General features: G+C 33.3%; 2 protein-coding genes across 2 annotated transcripts in view; both read left to right on the forward strand.

Annotated features, from left to right (window-relative positions):
- LOC111366382 (transcription factor ICE1-like) overlaps positions 1-2,092 on the forward strand; it is a 5,578-nt gene extending 3,486 nt beyond the window's left edge. The window contains exon 4 of the mRNA XM_022987162.1: positions 1,723-2,092. Within this exon, the coding sequence (XP_022842930.1) occupies positions 1,723-1,806 (84 nt within the window). The 3' untranslated portion in view covers positions 1,807-2,092. The remainder of the gene's footprint in view (positions 1-1,722) is intronic.
- A 9,756-nt stretch (positions 2,093-11,848) lies between these two features.
- On the forward strand, positions 11,849-16,269 carry LOC111373686 (histidine kinase CKI1-like; the record flags this gene model as incomplete). The annotated part of the gene is made up of 8 exons (XM_022996252.1): positions 11,849-11,965; positions 12,055-12,735; positions 12,879-13,221; positions 13,466-14,043; positions 14,311-14,745; positions 14,800-15,669; positions 15,814-15,930; positions 16,054-16,269. Coding segments are annotated over 8 exons (3,357 nt in total), but the record flags the coding sequence as incomplete, so codon positions are not given.
- Between the last annotated feature and the right edge of the window lie 3,087 nt (positions 16,270-19,356).

Genomic DNA, 19,356 nt, shown 5'->3' on the forward strand with positions numbered 1-19,356 from the left:
CCCCCCCCCCCCCCCCCCTCCCCGGCATGGTAACTGAAACAATACCATGTTAGAAGGATAATGGAGAGATTAATTTTGTCATCCCATCAATTGTGCACACAAGATGCACCGAGACCGAAATATTTGTCCCATAATCAATTAATGCATAGTTCTCCTAGTAGAAAAATAATACCATGCTAGAAGGATGATAGGGAGATTAATTACATCACCAAAACAACTGGGCGCACGAGTCACATTGAGACTTGAGTTTTTTTTCCCATTAGTCAATCAATATTTTGGAGATTAGAACTTTTTATGCAAAAGACAGTATATTTGTAGAACACCCCTGCCCTCCCAATTCCCTTCTCAGAGTTGGTACATGAAACAATACCATGTTAGAATGATAATAGAGAAACTAATATTATCAGCCCATCAATTGGGTTCACGGAGACTCACTGAGGCCGAAATATTTTTCCTATTAATCAGTTAATGCTTTGGAACTTTTATCTTTGTGTAAAAATAAGCGTAGTAATAGTGCTCCTTGTAGAAAGATAACACCATGCTAGAAGGATAATCGGAAGATTAATTACATCACAAAACAATTGGGTGCACGAGAAATCATTGAAGCTGGAGTTCCTTATCCCATTAGTGAGTCAATATTTAGGAGATTAGAACTTTATCTGTGAAAAATAAAAACTAGTATATATGTAGAACACTCCTTCTCCCTCCCTTCTCTCGGGACTGGTACCTGAAAAAATACTATGTTAGAAGGATAATGGAGAGATTAACATTGTCACCCCATCAATTGGGCACAGGAGACGCAACGAGACCAAAATATTTTTTCCCACTAATCAATTAGTGTATTAGAACTTCTTTGTGTAAAAATAGTGCAGTTATAGTGCTCCTTATGGAAAGATAATACCATGCTAGAATAATAATAGGGAGATTAACTACATTACTAAAACAATTGGGTGCACGATATACATTGAGACTGGAGTTCTTTTTCCTATTGGTCTATCGATATTTTGAAAATTAGAACTTTATGCGTAAAACCCAGTATATTTTTAGAGCTCCTTGTAGAACTCAATTCTACTTGATCGTGTTGGCAATACATCCATAACGATCGCATTCGTGAAAGTAAACCTGTAATAAGTTCTTTTTTATATACTTAGAGCTCCTTGTCGTACTCAATTCTACTTGATCGTGTTGGCAATCATCCATAACGATCACATTCGTGAAAGTAAACCCGCAATAAGTTTTTTTCCTTGTAGAACTCCTACTCGATCGTGTTGGCAATACATCTGTAACAATCACCTTCGTGAAATTTAACCTGAAATAAGTTTTTTTCTTGTACATTGTATCTGAGTCTCCAATTATGAGCTAAGAATATTTATATTTTATTTAGTTTTTCCCAAAGAAACAAAAAATTTCTAAGGGGGCATACTATCCCTGTGAGAAGGGCCGCGCTTTATTAGTGGGGGCAAAAAGTGGGTTTCTACAATGTGATAAAAATCAATACCTGTATAAAGGTTGTATTTTAGTCTATACAAAGAAGGTTTTGAAATTGAGTGTGGGGGCAGTGGGGTCTATATAAAGGAGGTTTTGAAATTGAGTGTGGAGGCAGTTGACCCCACTGCCCCCACACTAAATCCGCTCCTGTGTGTGAGGTCCTTTGATTACTGATTGTCATTGACATTGTCTTTTTCATTCTGATTTTTTTCTCTTTACCATTGTTGTCTTCAGCAATGTAAAGAAGGTCAAGACCTCAATCCAAACCATATTAAAGCAGTACTCCAGGTTTCTGCCGGCTTTCATGGGATGGTGTGAGGATTCATAGTGTACAAGTTTTGCCGAGAATCTGAGATGTTACGTATGTGGATCGACAATGCGGCAGGCTGTTCTTATGAGCAACAACCTTATGGAGAAACAAAACTAGTTGAAGTACTTTGCTTATCGAGTTTGAAATTGTTTAGTTTACATTTGCATTGATTAAGTTGCTTTTTTTTTCTTTTTTTTTTTTTCCTTTTTTTGTTTGGACAAATTTCCCAGAGGCGGTGAAACTTGAACAATTTGGTATCTATTTCGCCTTTTGAATGCCAAGTTCATTATGGCTTTCTCTTCCTTTTTCTTTACCATAGCTGTAGTGCAGTGTTGGGTGCAAAGGCCATGCGTTTAGATTTGGAAAAAACACGACATGTGTCTCGTGTTCCATGTGAACAAGAACCTCTTTGTGTACCTTAATAGGGGAGATGACCAGCAGTACCAGGTGACCTAGGGACAAGTAATTCGAGTCATTTCCTTCAGAATTTATGTTATGCGTTATTTTCTTTCCTTCAGAGTTATCCTTTGCTGTCCTTTTACAGTGGAGTTGAGGACTTAGGCTAGTTGAAGATAGAGAAAGAGAGTGTAATCATGTTGTAGGCCCTGAATTGGAAAGGTCTTTTCTCGTTAGTCATCAAAGTAAATAGCCTAAATATAGTGTTGGGCTTGGGCTATGCTCAAATGAAGGATGGTCCAAGAACAAATGAATGAGGCGGCCGAATATGAGATCCATTCGAGTTGGCCCAATAATTGGAGAACACTGAAGTCGCTTTGAAATGTTGGAAATATCAAAGAGAAGGAGATGGAAAAGACCAAAAAAAAAAAAAAAAGGAATGAGGCTTGAATATGTTTAGTATCACTCTGTCCTCAAAACAATATTTGCCTCCTCTGGTATGCTTTTAGGATTTTCGGCAAATACTTTAGAGGAATGACAAGCTTTCAAGAAAGAAGCACAAAAACAACATGATTCTTTCCTTTTGAACTTTTTAAAAACACGAAGAAGATTTGAATATGTATTAGAATGAGGAAACATTACACCACGAAAAGGCTCCAAACACTCGTGAAAAGTTGAGAACTTTCCAACAAAAGGCACTAGAAATTCAAATAAAAAATCAACTCAACGGCTAGATTTTTTAACCATGTGTACGCAACATTATATCCTTGTGCACGCATAGTAGAAGTAAAATTGCTTCTGTTTTCTGCAGTTAGGGCCCTGCTTACACATGGCCATTTAATCTATGTGTACGCATGTTTAAGTAGAAATCACCAAATATGACCTTCCAATTTCATTCAACATTGTTTTCCAATATCATATCATTAATTCATTCACATTTCAACCCAAAAAGGTGCCCAATTTTTGAACAACAAATAATTATATAAACATGAATTTCGATTTCTACTTCAGAGATGTGTTTTCCATAAGATGGTGACACGTGTAATGGTTTGGCCTTTGAATTAAGGTCTTTGTGAAGAGTTTATGCCTATGCTGGTTTAAATGAAAAACATTTTTAACGCAACCCAAATACCAATCTCACCTCAAAAAATATTAATATCAGATGAAACTAGAAGAGATATTCAAGTCTTACTTCAAGATAATTCATGACTATTTCATCAAAAAAAAAAAAAAAAAAAAAGTTTTAGTTTTTTTTAGTGTAGGATTCTAAACTATTTTAAGCAGAAAACTAAAAATCATATTCGAAATATAGGATAAACAAACATAATCTTATCCTAATTAGACAAAAGAACTTTTCACTCAGGAAGGTACTACAAAACATCTGTGGACCCCTTCTAATGGAAAATTCAAATTCGATCATGATCTGGTTCATCCAACACATGCATAACTTATTTAGGAATAACTAATTTATAGAGTAGAGAGTAACACGAGGGATGGTGACAAATTTGGAGTTACGAATTATTAGTTGGGGGCACGTATGGTGTTTTTGAGCTTTTGGCAACTATAGCATTGGGCTTATATGGGATCTAGAAATATTGTGGACTAAGCACTCATTTGTTGAGGAAAAACTATTTCATTTCATAGATATTTGTACCAACCGATAATAGAAGAAAAATTCTGATCCAACACCAAGTCAAAATCCTAACCCTAGGTATGTTAATGTACTCATAAAACTTTGTATCGAGTTAGCGAAATATAGTGTTAAATCACGTGTATGTATCTGCTCAACTGGCGAATGCCTCTAAAGATTAAGACATCCAACCCTTTGTATTGGAAATCTCAGTTCATTTAAAATTTTTCTGGTCTGAATACTTGTTGCGCTTAAAACTGGAACCCTTTCTCTTGAGAAAAAATGAGTTCTTTAATTCACTTCCTTCATGAAATTTAATCAAAATTCTGTCTTCTTTCCGAGTAAAGAAAAAAAAATGGGTTCTAATCTTTCTTTTCAACCCCATGGTTTCTTCATTGCTCTTTCCCACTCATCTCCACCATGGCTACTTCAATGCTCTTTCCCACTCGCAAGCATTCCTCGAAGTCCAACATATCTGTATAACTATAGATCTCTAAAAATCCAGAGAGTTTTCACTCTTTCAAAACCACAAACTGAATACACAAATGCTCAAGAGCTCAGGAATAAAAAAAGATATTTAGACTAGAACTAGTTGGGGCACTCCCAGTAGGAGAGACCCCTCCAAAAATAGGCGTATGCCGCTGGTTTGCGACGAGCACACGGTATTCTTTAGTAAAAGGCGAAAGAATAGTTCGCTTTGCGCTCATCGCACGGCTGCGTGCTTTTTTGAACAAATGGATTGCTGTTTTTATTGCAGTTGCTTCCCTCCCCCCTAAATTTAGTAGCCGATGTGGGACAAAACAAAATCATCAATTCAATCAACGACTTCTCTTCTCCGGCCAAATCTTCAGCTGTATTTCCCAATAAACACGACTTCATCCGTTTTCACTAATAACAGTTTTAATATAAACAATTTTTTCTTCATTTAAACAAGTTACAAAATAATAACTTTTCTGCTAGTAAACATAGTTTTGTACTGATGCTAGATTCGATCATTTATAATAATATAAAATTGCACACCTGCAAATTCAATTAAAACCTATTGTTTGAAGGACAGAGACAAATTTTTAATTGTGGGAGTAAAATCGAAAATTATAAAGAAATTTTTGAAAATCTTGTGCAAATCTTGAATTTGAAATTTAGTGCGGGGATAGCTGACCCCACTGCTCCCATACTAAATTCGCCATTGTCAATTACTCATCGCTTTAACACATTCAAAATGTGTTCGACAGACAATACTAGAAATACAGAATTTAGATGAACCAACAGAAAAAGTCACACTTATCAGGCATTTGCCAGACCAAAATCCCAGTAAGGTAAGAAAGAAGATACTGTTTAATCAATTCTACATCTGCATTTATCTCCAATTTGCAAGACTGATCTCATTCTCATTCCTACGTTAAGTGTACAATTGTGGACACCAGAAAACTGGAACCTAAAATCTCAGCAAGAATTATATTTCAGATTGTTATCTGTTTACATTTTTCACGAGAGCAAGGAAGCCGAAAATCATCAAAAAGTTCGCCTATGAATTTGATCATCTTCTCCTTCCAAATCTGAGGATCTACAGCATGAAAGTTTGGATCAGGATTTTCATAATCATGAACCTCATAAAGTTGGGTAGAGTTGGAAGATGCACTGGACGACGTTGGATCACGAATTGCATCGACATCTGCTTCACGTAAGACAATCAGACTATACATTTTTCTTGTCATTTCTTGGTAAAAAAATTCATACGAGAAATTATAAATTGAAAATTTACTCAGGAACATATATGTAATTTTATTATTTCTAAAATGTTCATAATCGCTAGATAATAAACATCCAAAAATGGGTTGAATAATTGAAAAATTGCTATTAAAAATTGTCCAAAATTGGACCCCTCGTAAATACCTAAAATCGGTACTTTAGAAAAGGGGCAATTAGACAAATATATCAAACATAAGGGGCTTTTTGAAAAATCATTATAAAATATCTTTTAAACTAAAATACTCTCTATTACAAATTAAAACGTATTAAGCACCCGTTTGAGCCCCATTATTTCTCATTACATTAAATTAAATTTTTTTCTCTCCTACTTTTAACCACACAATTTTCAGTAAAATAATATTACAGGTAAATCAAAAACTTTTCAACGACTCATTTTTCAAAAAAATATTATTTATCTCATTACAATCTATAAATAATGAGGCTCAAACGGCTCCTAAGTACTATTAAAATTTTAAAAAAATCATTAAAATACTTAATTCCATAATCTCCCCATATCTCAGCTCGGGAAAATCACGGACGGGTAATATTTATTTCTTAAATAAAAACTAATTCCATAATCTCTAATTTCACATAATAATTATTTTCCTTTCCATATTGTTTTTTAAATTCTAACTTTTTCGAGAGTGTAAATGTTCAAATTTTGGTATTAGTTTCATATCTAATTTCAGTTTCATTCTGTAATTTATATTTTAAACTCTTTATGTTCTTACTATCGGTGTTAATTTGTGATTTAAACTCTACAATTGGTGTAAAAGTACTATCTATCTCTGTTTCCATGTCTTTTTATTATTGCTATAGAATCTGCTTATTTATCTTATCTTCTAGGGTGTTAACGTTCCAATTAATTATGTTGAAATTGCACTTATGCGTATTTCTCTTAATTATAGCATTACACGAATATATAACTTCTGATTGACGATTATGATTTTTATTTATACATGAAATGGATGAATTAAAGAGATGTATACAAGGTGTTTGTGAAAATGCAAATATGAATTGTGAATTAAGGGTTTGCTTTACATTAGAAAAACATGCTTTGCCAATTTTCAAAGAAGAAGGTCACACTATCTACTTTGAATTTTTGTAGTAGAAAGATTTTACTTAAGCTTATATAAACATTTAATTGATATTCATGTCTTATTTCCTACTTTTTTGAGTTGGATAGGAATTGAAATGTTGTTTCACTGTTTAATTAAAAGGTAATGAAGCGTTTGTTTCATTGTGCATAGATTCACGACAATATCAAAATGTTTGAATTGAATGTTTTGAAGACAAACAACTTTTGAAGGCTGATACGTTTGAAGAAATGACATGATATAGTTATAGATTTGTGAAACTCATAATTCAATTGACAACATTTGTTCAAAGTCTACCAACTATCAAAGAATTTGTTGTTGGTATTTGTAAAAGCATATCGGTGAGTTGAAGTGTAACACCATGCGTTTCATTCTCATAATTACTATGTCCTAATAGATTATGTATTTGTAATGCCACATTTTATTTACGTGATAGGTGTTTCTGCTTTCTTAATTAATTTTATTTAGTGTGTACTTAATAAATAATTTTATTGTTATTGGGATTAATTTTAATGAAACTAAGATAAAACATGTTATTTAATATATGTCTATGATTTTATAGCTTACTATTATTACGAAAATTAATCTACATATGAATGGAAATATTCAAGACTTTTTATATTGAGTAAATTTAATATTATTTAATTTAATTAATAGAAAGTCAATAATTGGGGCATTATTTTGGCAATGGAGCTAATTTGAAGGAGTTTTTATTTGTAAATTTACCATATTTTATTTATTTAAGAATGGAAGTCAAGATTTTACTAATTTAAAATCCACACTGCATAATGAATTACAAATTGGCATTCCTAGAATTAAAATCGTCCTATTCAATCATTCCCAATCGCTATTTATCGTTTTGACCTTTTTATAGCTAAATTATTTTTCCTACGCCGCACCAAAAGGAGACAGACGAGAGTTATCGATACTTGAAACTTCATAATTTTTCATGCTTTTCATTAATTTTGAGGACTCTTTGGCAAGTTCATTTTGTGGACCGCTACAAACGTCTATGTCTTATATGCTAAAAGTAAATTGTTCCTCAGGTAAGTAAAGCTTCCATAAGCTTCATGCACACGTTACATTATTAAATGTATATATATGTTACCAAAATCTGTTATTACGCGATCTTGATATTTGATTATTATGTTTTATGTTATTAATTTTTTTCATGATATATTCATGCACGTCAATACATTCATAAACGTACATGAAATTTCAAGGAATAAAAAATTTTCAAATGTCATGAGTCAATGAATGTTTTTAAAAGATATGTCCATGAAAAGTGTGAGTGGGAAATGGGACGTGGATTCAATGTTCTATGGCAATGTTAATGTTAACCACTTTGCGATACTACCAGTAGATCTATATGCAATATACATCCCAAGCAGGCTCTTAAAGAAATAGTGATAGTGTTAGTCTTACTAGTTGGTTAGTTATGCTTTAACATTCCTGTTCAAAAGAGTAATGTTTCTACTAGGATGATTACCATGATGTAGCATTAAGCTACTGTTTGGCCTCAATTTTTTAAAACTCTTTTTTAACAACATATTTTATAGGACTTAAAACTATTTAACTATAAAGTTCATCAACTTTTATCAAAATTTATTGACAATTCTAATTTTTAACTAAATCAAATGAGGGCTCAAGACATGACCACCTCAGTGAATTATTTTATTTATCAAGACTCATGATCAGATGACAATTAAGTTTTGTTGACTTATATGTCATTTTAAAAATAGTAATATGGGTTCCATTAGATGATAATTAAATGAATTTCTCTTAAATGTCACATACTTCACAAGTCTAGATAAATAGCATTACTTCACTTAATTATTATTTTTTTCCCGGGGGGGGGGGTGGTATGAGGCTTATATATTTGGACTTATCATTGTCACGTAGTCGATACTTTGGACTTTATGAAGCTCAATCATACTGTATTAATTTATTTTTTTATTCTGAAGTAAATTGAGCTTCATATTTGTACTAAACCATCGTATTACTTTTTCGATTTGAAACATGAGATTATCTTGCAATCATCTTTTTTGTGGTGCAACATGCTACAATCAATGAATACAACTTTCATAAGATCATTCATTATAAATATCTAGGAACTTCACTTTTTTCGCATTTATTTAGGTTTTTTTCACTCTTGAACCAAGTGTAAGATCTTAATTCATAATAAAAGTATTTCAAATTTTCTTACAAGTAATTTTATTTAATACTATTTGCAAAACGTTTCTTAATTTTCTTTTCACAGACTTAACTGTGTTCAATATCACATACTAAACGCTCCCCACTTATCTTCTTCTCAAAAACTTTTCTGTGCGCAATGGGTGTTATATGCTCCCTACAGTCGTCTTCTCACAAACTTAACAGTATTTAACTATTACCCTTACCGTCTCACATCCTTTTAAGAGAGATGAAGTAGAAAGTGTACTTTTTCCAACAAAGTCACTTCATAAATTCGAAGCTATATAATGCTCATATTCATGCATCATATTTACATATACGAAGTCAATGCTTAGGATTTCGGAAGTCGAAAATCCATTACCAATGATGACGGCTCGTTGGCTGATGCCATAAGCGTCACCCTCGAATATATCACGAACTCCTCACTCTCTCTTGACTTCGCTGCTTAAGATGGCTTTAGCAAGTTTTAGTCTCATCGATTGCTTCTATCCAAGGGAGAAAAAAAAGAGTTACAGTATTCCAGATAATCGAGACCCACCAAACACCAGCTTACTCACTTGCTGTCTCTCTCTCTTACACACATACTTGTTATATATTTATGGTATAAATATAAAATATGAAAGAAATAATCAAATTAGATAAAGTGCCAAAGTGGTGGGAAATGTGACATTTGTGTGGGACGTCAGGGGTTCGAATCACTCCCCACGCAAATATTAAAATGTCTTGATTTGGGCCTTGGGCTTCCTTGACTAAAATAAATATTTTTTTTCTTCATTATTTAATGGGTAAAACTAGCCAGTATTTTATGACTGTTTGTTTTTGTAACAACCCACTAACTGCCATTAAAACACCCACTACTCAGTCATTAAAATTCTGCATTAACATGGTGAAGACTGTTACTACCATCTTGTCTATATAAACCCATATCTTGCTTTGGGAAAAGACACAAAAAAAAAAAAATAGAATCAATCACTCTTTTCATATTGTGAATTTCTTATATTCGGGTTTTTATATCTATTTTGGAGTACAATTGAGAGTTCTAGAAAAACCATTCGTGATTGCTGCATAAGTGGTTTACGATCGTTGTATCCTGGGAGTGATTGTCCACGGAGGTCACAGCAATTATTGACGGGCAATTTCACTTTAGGACATCGTGCTGTCACAAGACTCGATCGGACGATAAGTTTTATATTTCTGCATTATATTGTTCTGATCACTGCTGCAACTAATTATTTTTCCAACAATACTTTCTCTTTTCAAGAAGACGAAGGCAGTGGCTCAAGTGTTAGGATAGAAGGGTGTGCTTGAGATGGAACCATCCTTCGAGATCTAAGATTTTTGAGGAGTAGGCTAGGGTTTTCTTTAAGGGCTGAGAGAAGAGAGAGTTTTGAGAAGGCAATAAGGTAGGCTTTGCTTTTGAAGTTGAGAGAGGAAAGCTTTAGGTAATAAAACATGTATTGTCGCAAAACTAGTTTGATGAACAGTGTGTGAAAGCTCATGTCACAAGAATGAATAGTAATAATAGGATCCTCTCTTTTAAGAGAAGGTAGATTTCTTTCTTTATTATTAATAAATGATAGGACAGATTACTCTTTATGATTTATATAATTAAGTCAATTACTCTAGATGATTTCATATTAATATATATACTTCACGCCAGCGGGAGTTTGCAATTATACATACACACACAGAGAGAATTCTAGAGAGTCATTTCTTATATATATTCTCTCCTTCTTACGCTCTTTCAAAGAGCCTGAAAAACAAGTAAGAAAAAAAAATATTTTTTTGGTTATAAATCTGCAAATGTTTAATTATGTGAATACTTAATTTGGTTGATGTTTAAAATCAAACATTTTTGTTGAGTGAAAAATTTAATGGCTTCTTTTTCTTTGGTTGTCTCTTCTGATTATAAACTCGATTGTTTGCAAAGAAAGAAACAATAATCTTTCACATGCAGGTGAGTATAAAACGTGCTCAAAATCATAGATTATCAAATATGAAACTTGAAGAATTTATTGTAAGAAAAAAAAAAGGTTTGATTACATTGTTATTTTATATTATTGTTCTTGTCTTGATTTTTTTTTCTTCTTTAGGCTGATTTTTTTTAGGTATCACTGCTTATGAAATTACACTTCTGGGAAATTAATAAATTACTAATATTTTGAAAAGTAACTAGTCTATTGTTTTTTTAAATATGTTTAAAATAACATAGATATATGAATTTAGGTTAGACTATTGTGTACCAAAAGTATACATGTTCATAAAACATTAGCTAGCACGACAAAAGATGTGGCTTTAAGCCTAAATTTTTATTTGTTCATAAAACCCTAAGTGGCTTTAGCAATTTTTTTTTTGGTCATAAAATGACTGATTTCTTTCATAGCTTTTTTGGGTTGGATTTTTTGCCTAATGTATATGCATAAAATAATTGAGTGATGCTATGTGCGCATAAAAATTTTGACAGAATTTTTATAGGTGCATACTTGGCAGATGATAAAAATAGAAGAAGAAGGAAAAAAAAAAAAAAAAAAAAGAGCCACGCAGGTGCTGCCAACTATATGACTGCTGTGAGCACAAGGGAAATTACTCAAAATAATTTCTCTTTGTGGAATGGAATATATGTCGCTATTATGCCATAGTAATTTGTAAATACCTAACTTTTCCATGGAGATGCAGGACAAACTATTGGTATCCATTGAAAATCAAGTCTAGAATGAAGATCAGAAACTTGTTCGTAGTATTGCGGCCAGTTTGTTTATTCATTGCCCTGGTAACACTTTTATATATTAGTGAGAATTTTGAATTTATAAGTTCAAGCATTGATATGAATATTGTTAGAAATATGATTTAAATTGCTCTATTTACACTTTAAAACAGATGTTAATGGTGTTATTGCTGCCCGGTTTGATACTTCCCTTCTGGATCATGATTACAAGAATAAAAAATGAAGTGAATTTAATTTCCTAACAACTACTCTCTGAATTAATTGAAAACACTGCCTCATTGTTTGATTCAATCAATGCATCGTCTGTCAATTTAGCACGATCTTTAAGCTCATCATTGGAACAAGATGAACTTCAATTCGCAAAGATTGAATCCAAGGTTGGTATATATCTATCAAATTTAGCATTTGGTTGGTGACTAAAACAAAAAGAAGCTAAAATCTTGATGTTCTTGTTTGAATTATGTAGGTGGCGTCTACATTATTTCTAGCATTATCAACAATTCCTCACCTATCACAGATTTCATTTATCTCATTAAACGGTTTGTTCTTCGGGTACTATACAAGAGGCAATCAACTATTTGCAATGTTTTCCAACTCTACGTTTTCTTCCACCGAAAATGATACAACAAAGTACCGTTGGTATACTCAGGCTGTAAGTCGTGAGACTGGAAAACTATATGGTGAATCAATAAAGTTACCTCATTCTGATGTAATCAATTCAAGTTGGTATCAAGAAGCATTGAATGGTACACATGGCTATGCTTCCATAGGATCCCAATGGGAAATTTCTCGAGATTCTCTATTTCTCAGTACCACGGGTATGAATGGAAAAGGGATAGTGTCTTTAGGATTTTCAATGAAATCATTGTTTAATTTCTTCACTGAAATAGCCTTCTATAATGGAAGCTTATATCTTGGAACAAAAGATGGGAATGTACTCACTGGAGGGATTCCAAAAACTCGTATGATCTTGAATGGAAATCAAGTTTCATTTCAATTACTAAGCCGTAATGGCGATCGAGTTGGAACTGTTGGAAATGTAAAGTGTCGGGCCGATGATGGTACATTTCGAGCCTCTACATTAAGCATATGGGAGAAGAAGTATGTGGTTAACTGTTCACCAGTTGAAATTGCTGGAGTAAAATTGGTATGTTTCATTATTTACATAAATTTAACTGTAATATTTCTTTATAAAACGTATCCATGAATTATCTTGAATACATATTTATTTAAATCAAATACACAAGGCACACATATGTTTGAGATGTTAAAATTTCATTTGAATTATAGGTATATGTGCTAGCTTTACCTGAAAACTCTGTGGCGGTTGTCATTCACAAGAACATAAAATTCGCCTTCGTGATACTCATGCTTATCTTTGTTGATATGGCAATCATCATATTCACTTCTGTGTCATTGAATGTTCGAGCTGCAATACGAGAGATGGAGTTATGTATTGTGCTGATAAGGCAAAAGGAATCGACTGAACAAGCAGAAAGGAAAAATGTGAATAAGAGTCTTGCATTTGCTAGTGCTAGCCATTTGATAGAAATATGTAACTATCAAGTTGTGCCTGGATCAGAATTGCAGACAAATTTGACACTAGTGGAAGCTTGTGCAAAGGACCTTTTAGGTTGGTACGGTTTCAAGAATAATATTTATGAGCAAGTTTGGCTAAGCTTAGAAGTCACTTTTTTAGAATGTAGATTAAGACTTCAGAATTTCTAAAATGGTTGGTTTCTTAGTGTAAAAAGTATCTATCAAATTATGTTCGTCCACAAAGAAGTTTTATTAGTAATTTTGCTTCATTTTTAAGCTATACTAGTTTTGTTGTAGGTTAACAAAAATTTCAGTTAAAAAATAGTGTGTTATTTCAGGTATATTGAATTCCATTCTAGATACAAGTAAGATTGAAGCTGGTAAAATGCAGCTTGAAGAAGAAGAATTCAACTTGGAACAACTTCTAGAAGATGTGGTTGATTTGTATGATCCTGTCGGGATGAAAAAGGGGATAGATGTGGTTTTGGATACCAATGATATCTCTGTTACTAAGAATTTTTCTCGTGTAAGAGGTGATCATGGAAGATTGAAGCAGATTTTGTGCAACTTATTAAGTAATGCTGTCAAATATACTTCAGACGGGCATGTAACAGTTCGTGCATGGGCAAGAAAACCAAGTTTTGAGAATGGAATACTTGCTTCTAATCGTAATAATTGGATGAGCAGTTTATCATGCTTGTTTTTTCTGATTGACAAATCACACAGTCAGTCGGGAGTGGTGAATACCATTCAACAAGATCTAAATTGTATGGAATATATATTTGAGGTGAATGATACAGGGAAAGGGATTCCAAAAGAGAAGCAAAAGTCTGTTTTTGAAAACTATATTCAATTCAAAGAGACAGCTCTCGGACAAGAAGGAACTAGTTTAGGACTTGGCATTGTTCAGTCTCTGGTATGTTAAGTCCCTCTTTGGACTCTATTCTCCAAAATCTCTCGCTTTTTTAACCACACATTTTTCAATAAATTAATATTATATGTAATCCCATTTTTTTTATTTTTTAACTGCACATTCTTCAAAGTATTACTATTCAAAAATGTATTTTTTCCAAAATGCATTTTTAATAGAGCCCAAACAAGGGCTAAATCTTAAAATATGCTACAGTTTTTTTGAAACTAAGTGCTCATTTCTTTACTGTTACTTTTTTTTTTATGATTTAAGGTTCGTCTAATGGGAGGTGAAATCAGGATTGTGGACAAGGAAACTGGGGAAAGGGGAACTTGTTTCAGGTTCAACGCCTTCCTTAGCACTTGTACTGAGGTTGGCATGTCTGGTAACGCACGAGATGATGATATTGAAGTTCAAGGTGGTTTCCTATCTAGTGACTCTTATCAGTATTCGGGGTCTATCAATCAAATTAATAGCCCTAAGGTAGAAGTATCTCAAGTCGTAATATTTATCCAGAGCACCGAAAGGAGTAGAGTCATACAAAAGTTCATGGCACGGCAGGGGATAAAAACATATACAGTCAAGCACCACGAACAACTTTCTGAGACTCTCAAGAGAATCAAACAGAAATTAAACTTTTCACACCAAAGCTCTTCAGGTAAATCTGATATTAATTCATTAAGGGCATCTAGTACTCGATCAAAGGATGTGCCCCTTAGTTCACTGGATGGTATCGATAATATTCTACCCTTTCAAAGATAGGATAGTACTATAAGTTTTTCCAGCTTCATTTTGATTGCGATCGATACAGGTGCCGGGCCATTTCGTGATATCAGTAGGGCTATGGCTGAATTCAGAAGGGACCTAAGCAACAATTGTTGTAGTAGAGTAGTTTGGTTAGATAAACCAGGCACCAATTGCATTAATTTCCATGGCCTTGACAAGGATAAGCTACCTGAAATGGATTTAATCATATCAAAGCCACTCCATGGCTCTCGTTTAAAACAAACTATAGGACTTTTACCGGGGTTTGGTGGCACAATAAAGGGCATGACACTGAGAAGAGGAGAAAACCCATACAATTCTGATAAGTTTCTGCCTGAATACAGCACTTCTGCTGCAGCCAATAAGACGCACACAAGGCAAATTGCTGGAAAATCGTCCTCAGAAAATAATCTTAGCCAGAATGGAGAGGAACTTGATGTCCCAAAAAAATTGTATCTAGGTCCAAGACTCCCAGCCGAGTTTGCACGAAAAGGGGATAATACATACAATGCCAAAAATATTCTATCTCGACAAATTCATCATGAATCTCGAACTTCAGCTACAGCTGATATGAGTCAGAATAGGGCTATGACAGATAAATTATCTCGGGAGTGTCTTCCATTACAAAAGGGCGAGGAAGTGAGCAGTAAAAAGTTATTGACAGGGAAAAAAATCTTGGTGGCAGATGATGATCCCATCGGGCGTAAAATAGCAACAGCTTTTGCTTCCCAGCTAGGTGCAAACACTTTTTCATGTGTAAATGGGGAACAAGCTCTTGAAGTCGTATACAAAGGTCTCATGGATCAACACATAACTGGTGCTTCCAAGATTTCACCACCTTTTGATTATATCCTGATGGATTGTGAGGTAAAATAAGACAAAATTAAATTCATCATTTACATGTGCGTCTTCTTGTAATAAATCCATTACTGTAGGCGCGTTTTGGTAGTGTTGTTTCAGTTTTGTTTTTGCTCTTGATGTATTAGCAGATGCCATTGATGGACGGGATAGAAGCAACAAGGCGCATCAGAGAAGCAGAAAGCCGTATACAAAGGTCTCATGGATCAACACATAACTGGTGCTTCCAAGATTTCACTACCTTTTGATTATATCCTAATGGATTGTGAGGTAAAATAAGACAAAATTAAATTCATCATTTACATGCACATCTTCTTGTAATAAATCCATTACTGTAGGCGCATTTTTGGAAGTGTTGTTTCAGTTTTGTTTTTGCTCTTGATGTATTAGCAGATGCCATTGATGGACGGGATAGAAGCAACAAGGCGCATCAGAGAAGTAGAAGGAAATTATGGTGTCCACACACGAATCATTGCACTAACTGCACATGAAAGAGGAGAAGTAGAGATAAACAAGATGGTTGAGGCTGGAGTAGATGCTTTTTTAACCAAACCGCTCAACAAAGAAAATCTTTTGAAACTCTTGTTTTCTCCTTACCATATTAATTAGAATATATGAAATGAGTTGTTAATTAAGACACAGTAGTTGTAAATCTTGTGAGATCAATTATAATTTCTTTCTTGGAACATTTTTGTAATTTTGAGGCAATATTTTCTTCTGGTAAAAAATAAGCCTTCTTTTGCCTTGAGCTTGTTTGGTTACGCTCATCGATTACAACAGGATAATTTTTCTTTCAACCCGCATTCTACCTGTTATTTTCATTTCACATAGTCTAAATGTTAACCTTATGGAGATAGTCACTAATAATAACCCTTAATATTAGCCCTTAAAGTTTCATCTTATATTTTCTCTTCAATCCTCAGTTTCAGAATCAAGTTTTATTACCAAGAAAATGAGTCGCGTGTTTAATTTGAACTCAATTTTTATGATTCAATTGCAGAGTTAATGCTTTTATGTGCCAAATAATTTCTAGAATTCACCTTTCTTGATTCTTCTCTACATAAATGGCATCAGATTCATGAATTCAAGCTTTCTTCTATACATATATATGGAATCAGATTCTTTTCCTTCCAATGAAAATTGAATCCTCCATACTTTAACACGCCATAATTTTAGTTTCAAGCTCATCAACTAGCCAATTTTCCATAGAAGGTTATTTCCAATACGATAATGAGGGTGGAACTGCTCTCCCTGGTAGGAGTTCTTGTTCTCAGCTTCACATGTACGTATGCATCTTATTTTACGTGTGAGTCTAATTATCCTATTCACTTATACTCTGATGAAACCTTTATTAAGCCATGCACTAGGTTCATATGACACACACGTCTGAGGGAGGCTGTTTTTTCGTTTGTGATAAGACATAGCTTTATCATCTTGATTTTTATTATTGTGAAAAATCTGCAACATAAAGTACATATAGTTGTCCTGTGAAGGGTGAATCATTATAAATATGTGTATATTTAGGCTATGATGCTCGGACTCGGGTATGAGTATCAAGTATGGATACGTATCTAGGTGTCAGATCTTTTACTTTAAAAAATGTAGGGTACGAGAATATGACTAAAAAAGAGTCCAAATTTCGAACACGGGTACACACATATATATTTTTCAAACTTCAAATTTTTTTCTTGTAGAAATTTGTATACAAAAAGTGAAATAATAATTAAGTGACAAATTGTTAAAGGATAGAACATGTAACTTAAAACTATCTAAAATTTATACTAAAATAATAAGTTTTTGTTATAATATATACTTTCAAAAATTAATATTAAGTTTAAGAGTTTTTTAACATATTTTAATTGTTTTTAAATAATTATTTCAATAAATAAAAAATAAATGGGGCAAATAAAGTTATAAATATAAGTCTGCATGTATAGAAATAAAAGTCCATTATGAGCCTAGAAGCCCAATAAAAGCCCGATTATTAACATAGGTCCATTCACTAGAAATAAAAGTAACCCAAAAGCCCAGTTATTAACCTAGGTCCATTCACTTTCTCTCACTACGATTCTCTTCCTTCTCTCTGCTTCGGAGCTCTAATTGCTGCAGCCGCTCCCCCTCCGTTGGTTGAATCACCTAAGACCTCCTCTTCCCCAATTACGACACTGCCGGGCCTAACTCTTCCTCCGCAGAGCAAAAATGGGAAAGAAGAAAAGGGAGAGAAGAAAAAAAGAAAGAAAGGAAAACCTAGCCATGTCCGATTGAAAAGTGTCGAGTCCACTCCATATTTTGTGCCTGTACCCGTGTCGTGTGGACATGTGTACCCCGGCCGGAATGAAGAGTCCAAGCATCACAGTATTTAGGGGTTGCCTAACAAAGCTTTTGATAAATATATCTTGATAGCATTCTCTATCATCCATTATTTACATTTGAGTTAAAGGAATTGAACAATAAGTAAAATGTATATACCAATTTATAGTGGTAATGTAACTTGAGCTCAACTAAACGTTTTATATATAACATGTCCTCCATGGTATCATTTGGTTGTAATTCTCTTAAAGAAGTACGAGGGCATGCCTAATCACGAAATGAATAATTTTAGTGAGATGTACTCGGATTTGCCCTTGTGTAACAAGTTGTAATTAATATATTGCTTGTGTGACAGCTTTTAATAAAGGTAGATGAGACGTATGATTAAAAATTGATAAAAACTATAAATTCCATGAAATGTGTGGTCAAAGTTGAAGTTCGATCAATTCAAAAGTTGATAAAATTTTAGCAAATTTTCAAATAAGCACATAGTTTAATGTCTTCCCACTACATAGTTTGAAGTTGATTTTCCAAACCTTTTATTAAAAGAAATTATTAGATGTTGTTCATTAGAAGAAGAGTAATTCTATTTATACATAATTGTGTACAGATTAATAATGTGAAAAAGAAAGTGATAGAAAAAAAAGAAGAGAAGTATCATTTCTCTTGGCAGAGATATATATTTCAACCATTTTACTTATGGTTACCACTGTCCATAATTTGCAATTCCTCCAACATATTGGAGAAGTGGTCTCAAGTTGCATAAACCCTAGGTTAAGTATGAGGATGATCCACAACTTAATTCATGTTAAACAATGTGAAAGAATCCACGTGAAAGTGGTAACATGAAAAACAAGTGGAGCAATCCATGCTAAAAACCAAAATCCACAGAGAACAATAACTAAAGATTCAATAGTCTTAATCAGCCGCAAAAAACAGAGGATGAATCTTTGATAGGGCTGGAAATATGGCTACTAAAAATTCCAATCTTCCTTAACTGTAAACAATGTCCTCAATTGTTTGAGAATGTAGACTAAACACATACAAGGACGTTGTCTGATGCTAACGTTTTGGCTTATATTAGAATTTATAATTTCAATGGATTGACATAGAAACAGTGAAAAGTAATTTGTATAATTTTTTTATACAAATTACAAAGAGAATAATGTTCTGGTTATGGAGTTGAATTTGAAAGTGGTTTATGTTCAGAAGGTATGGCTGAAGATGCAAAAAAAATTTCTCTTTTTCTAAAGATTTAATCATAGGTTTATTTTTCATTTGATAATCATAAAATAAACCAAAAATTCTTATGGATAGGAGTTCAAAGGGATTGAGAGTCAGTAGACCCCAGATGTAAAGCTTAAAGTAAGAGATAATTCACATTCC

The sequence above is a fragment of the Olea europaea genome, chromosome 2, assembly GCF_002742605.1.
Source record: "Olea europaea var. sylvestris chromosome 2, O_europaea_v1, whole genome shotgun sequence".
NCBI lineage: Eukaryota > Viridiplantae > Streptophyta > Magnoliopsida > Lamiales > Oleaceae > Olea > Olea europaea.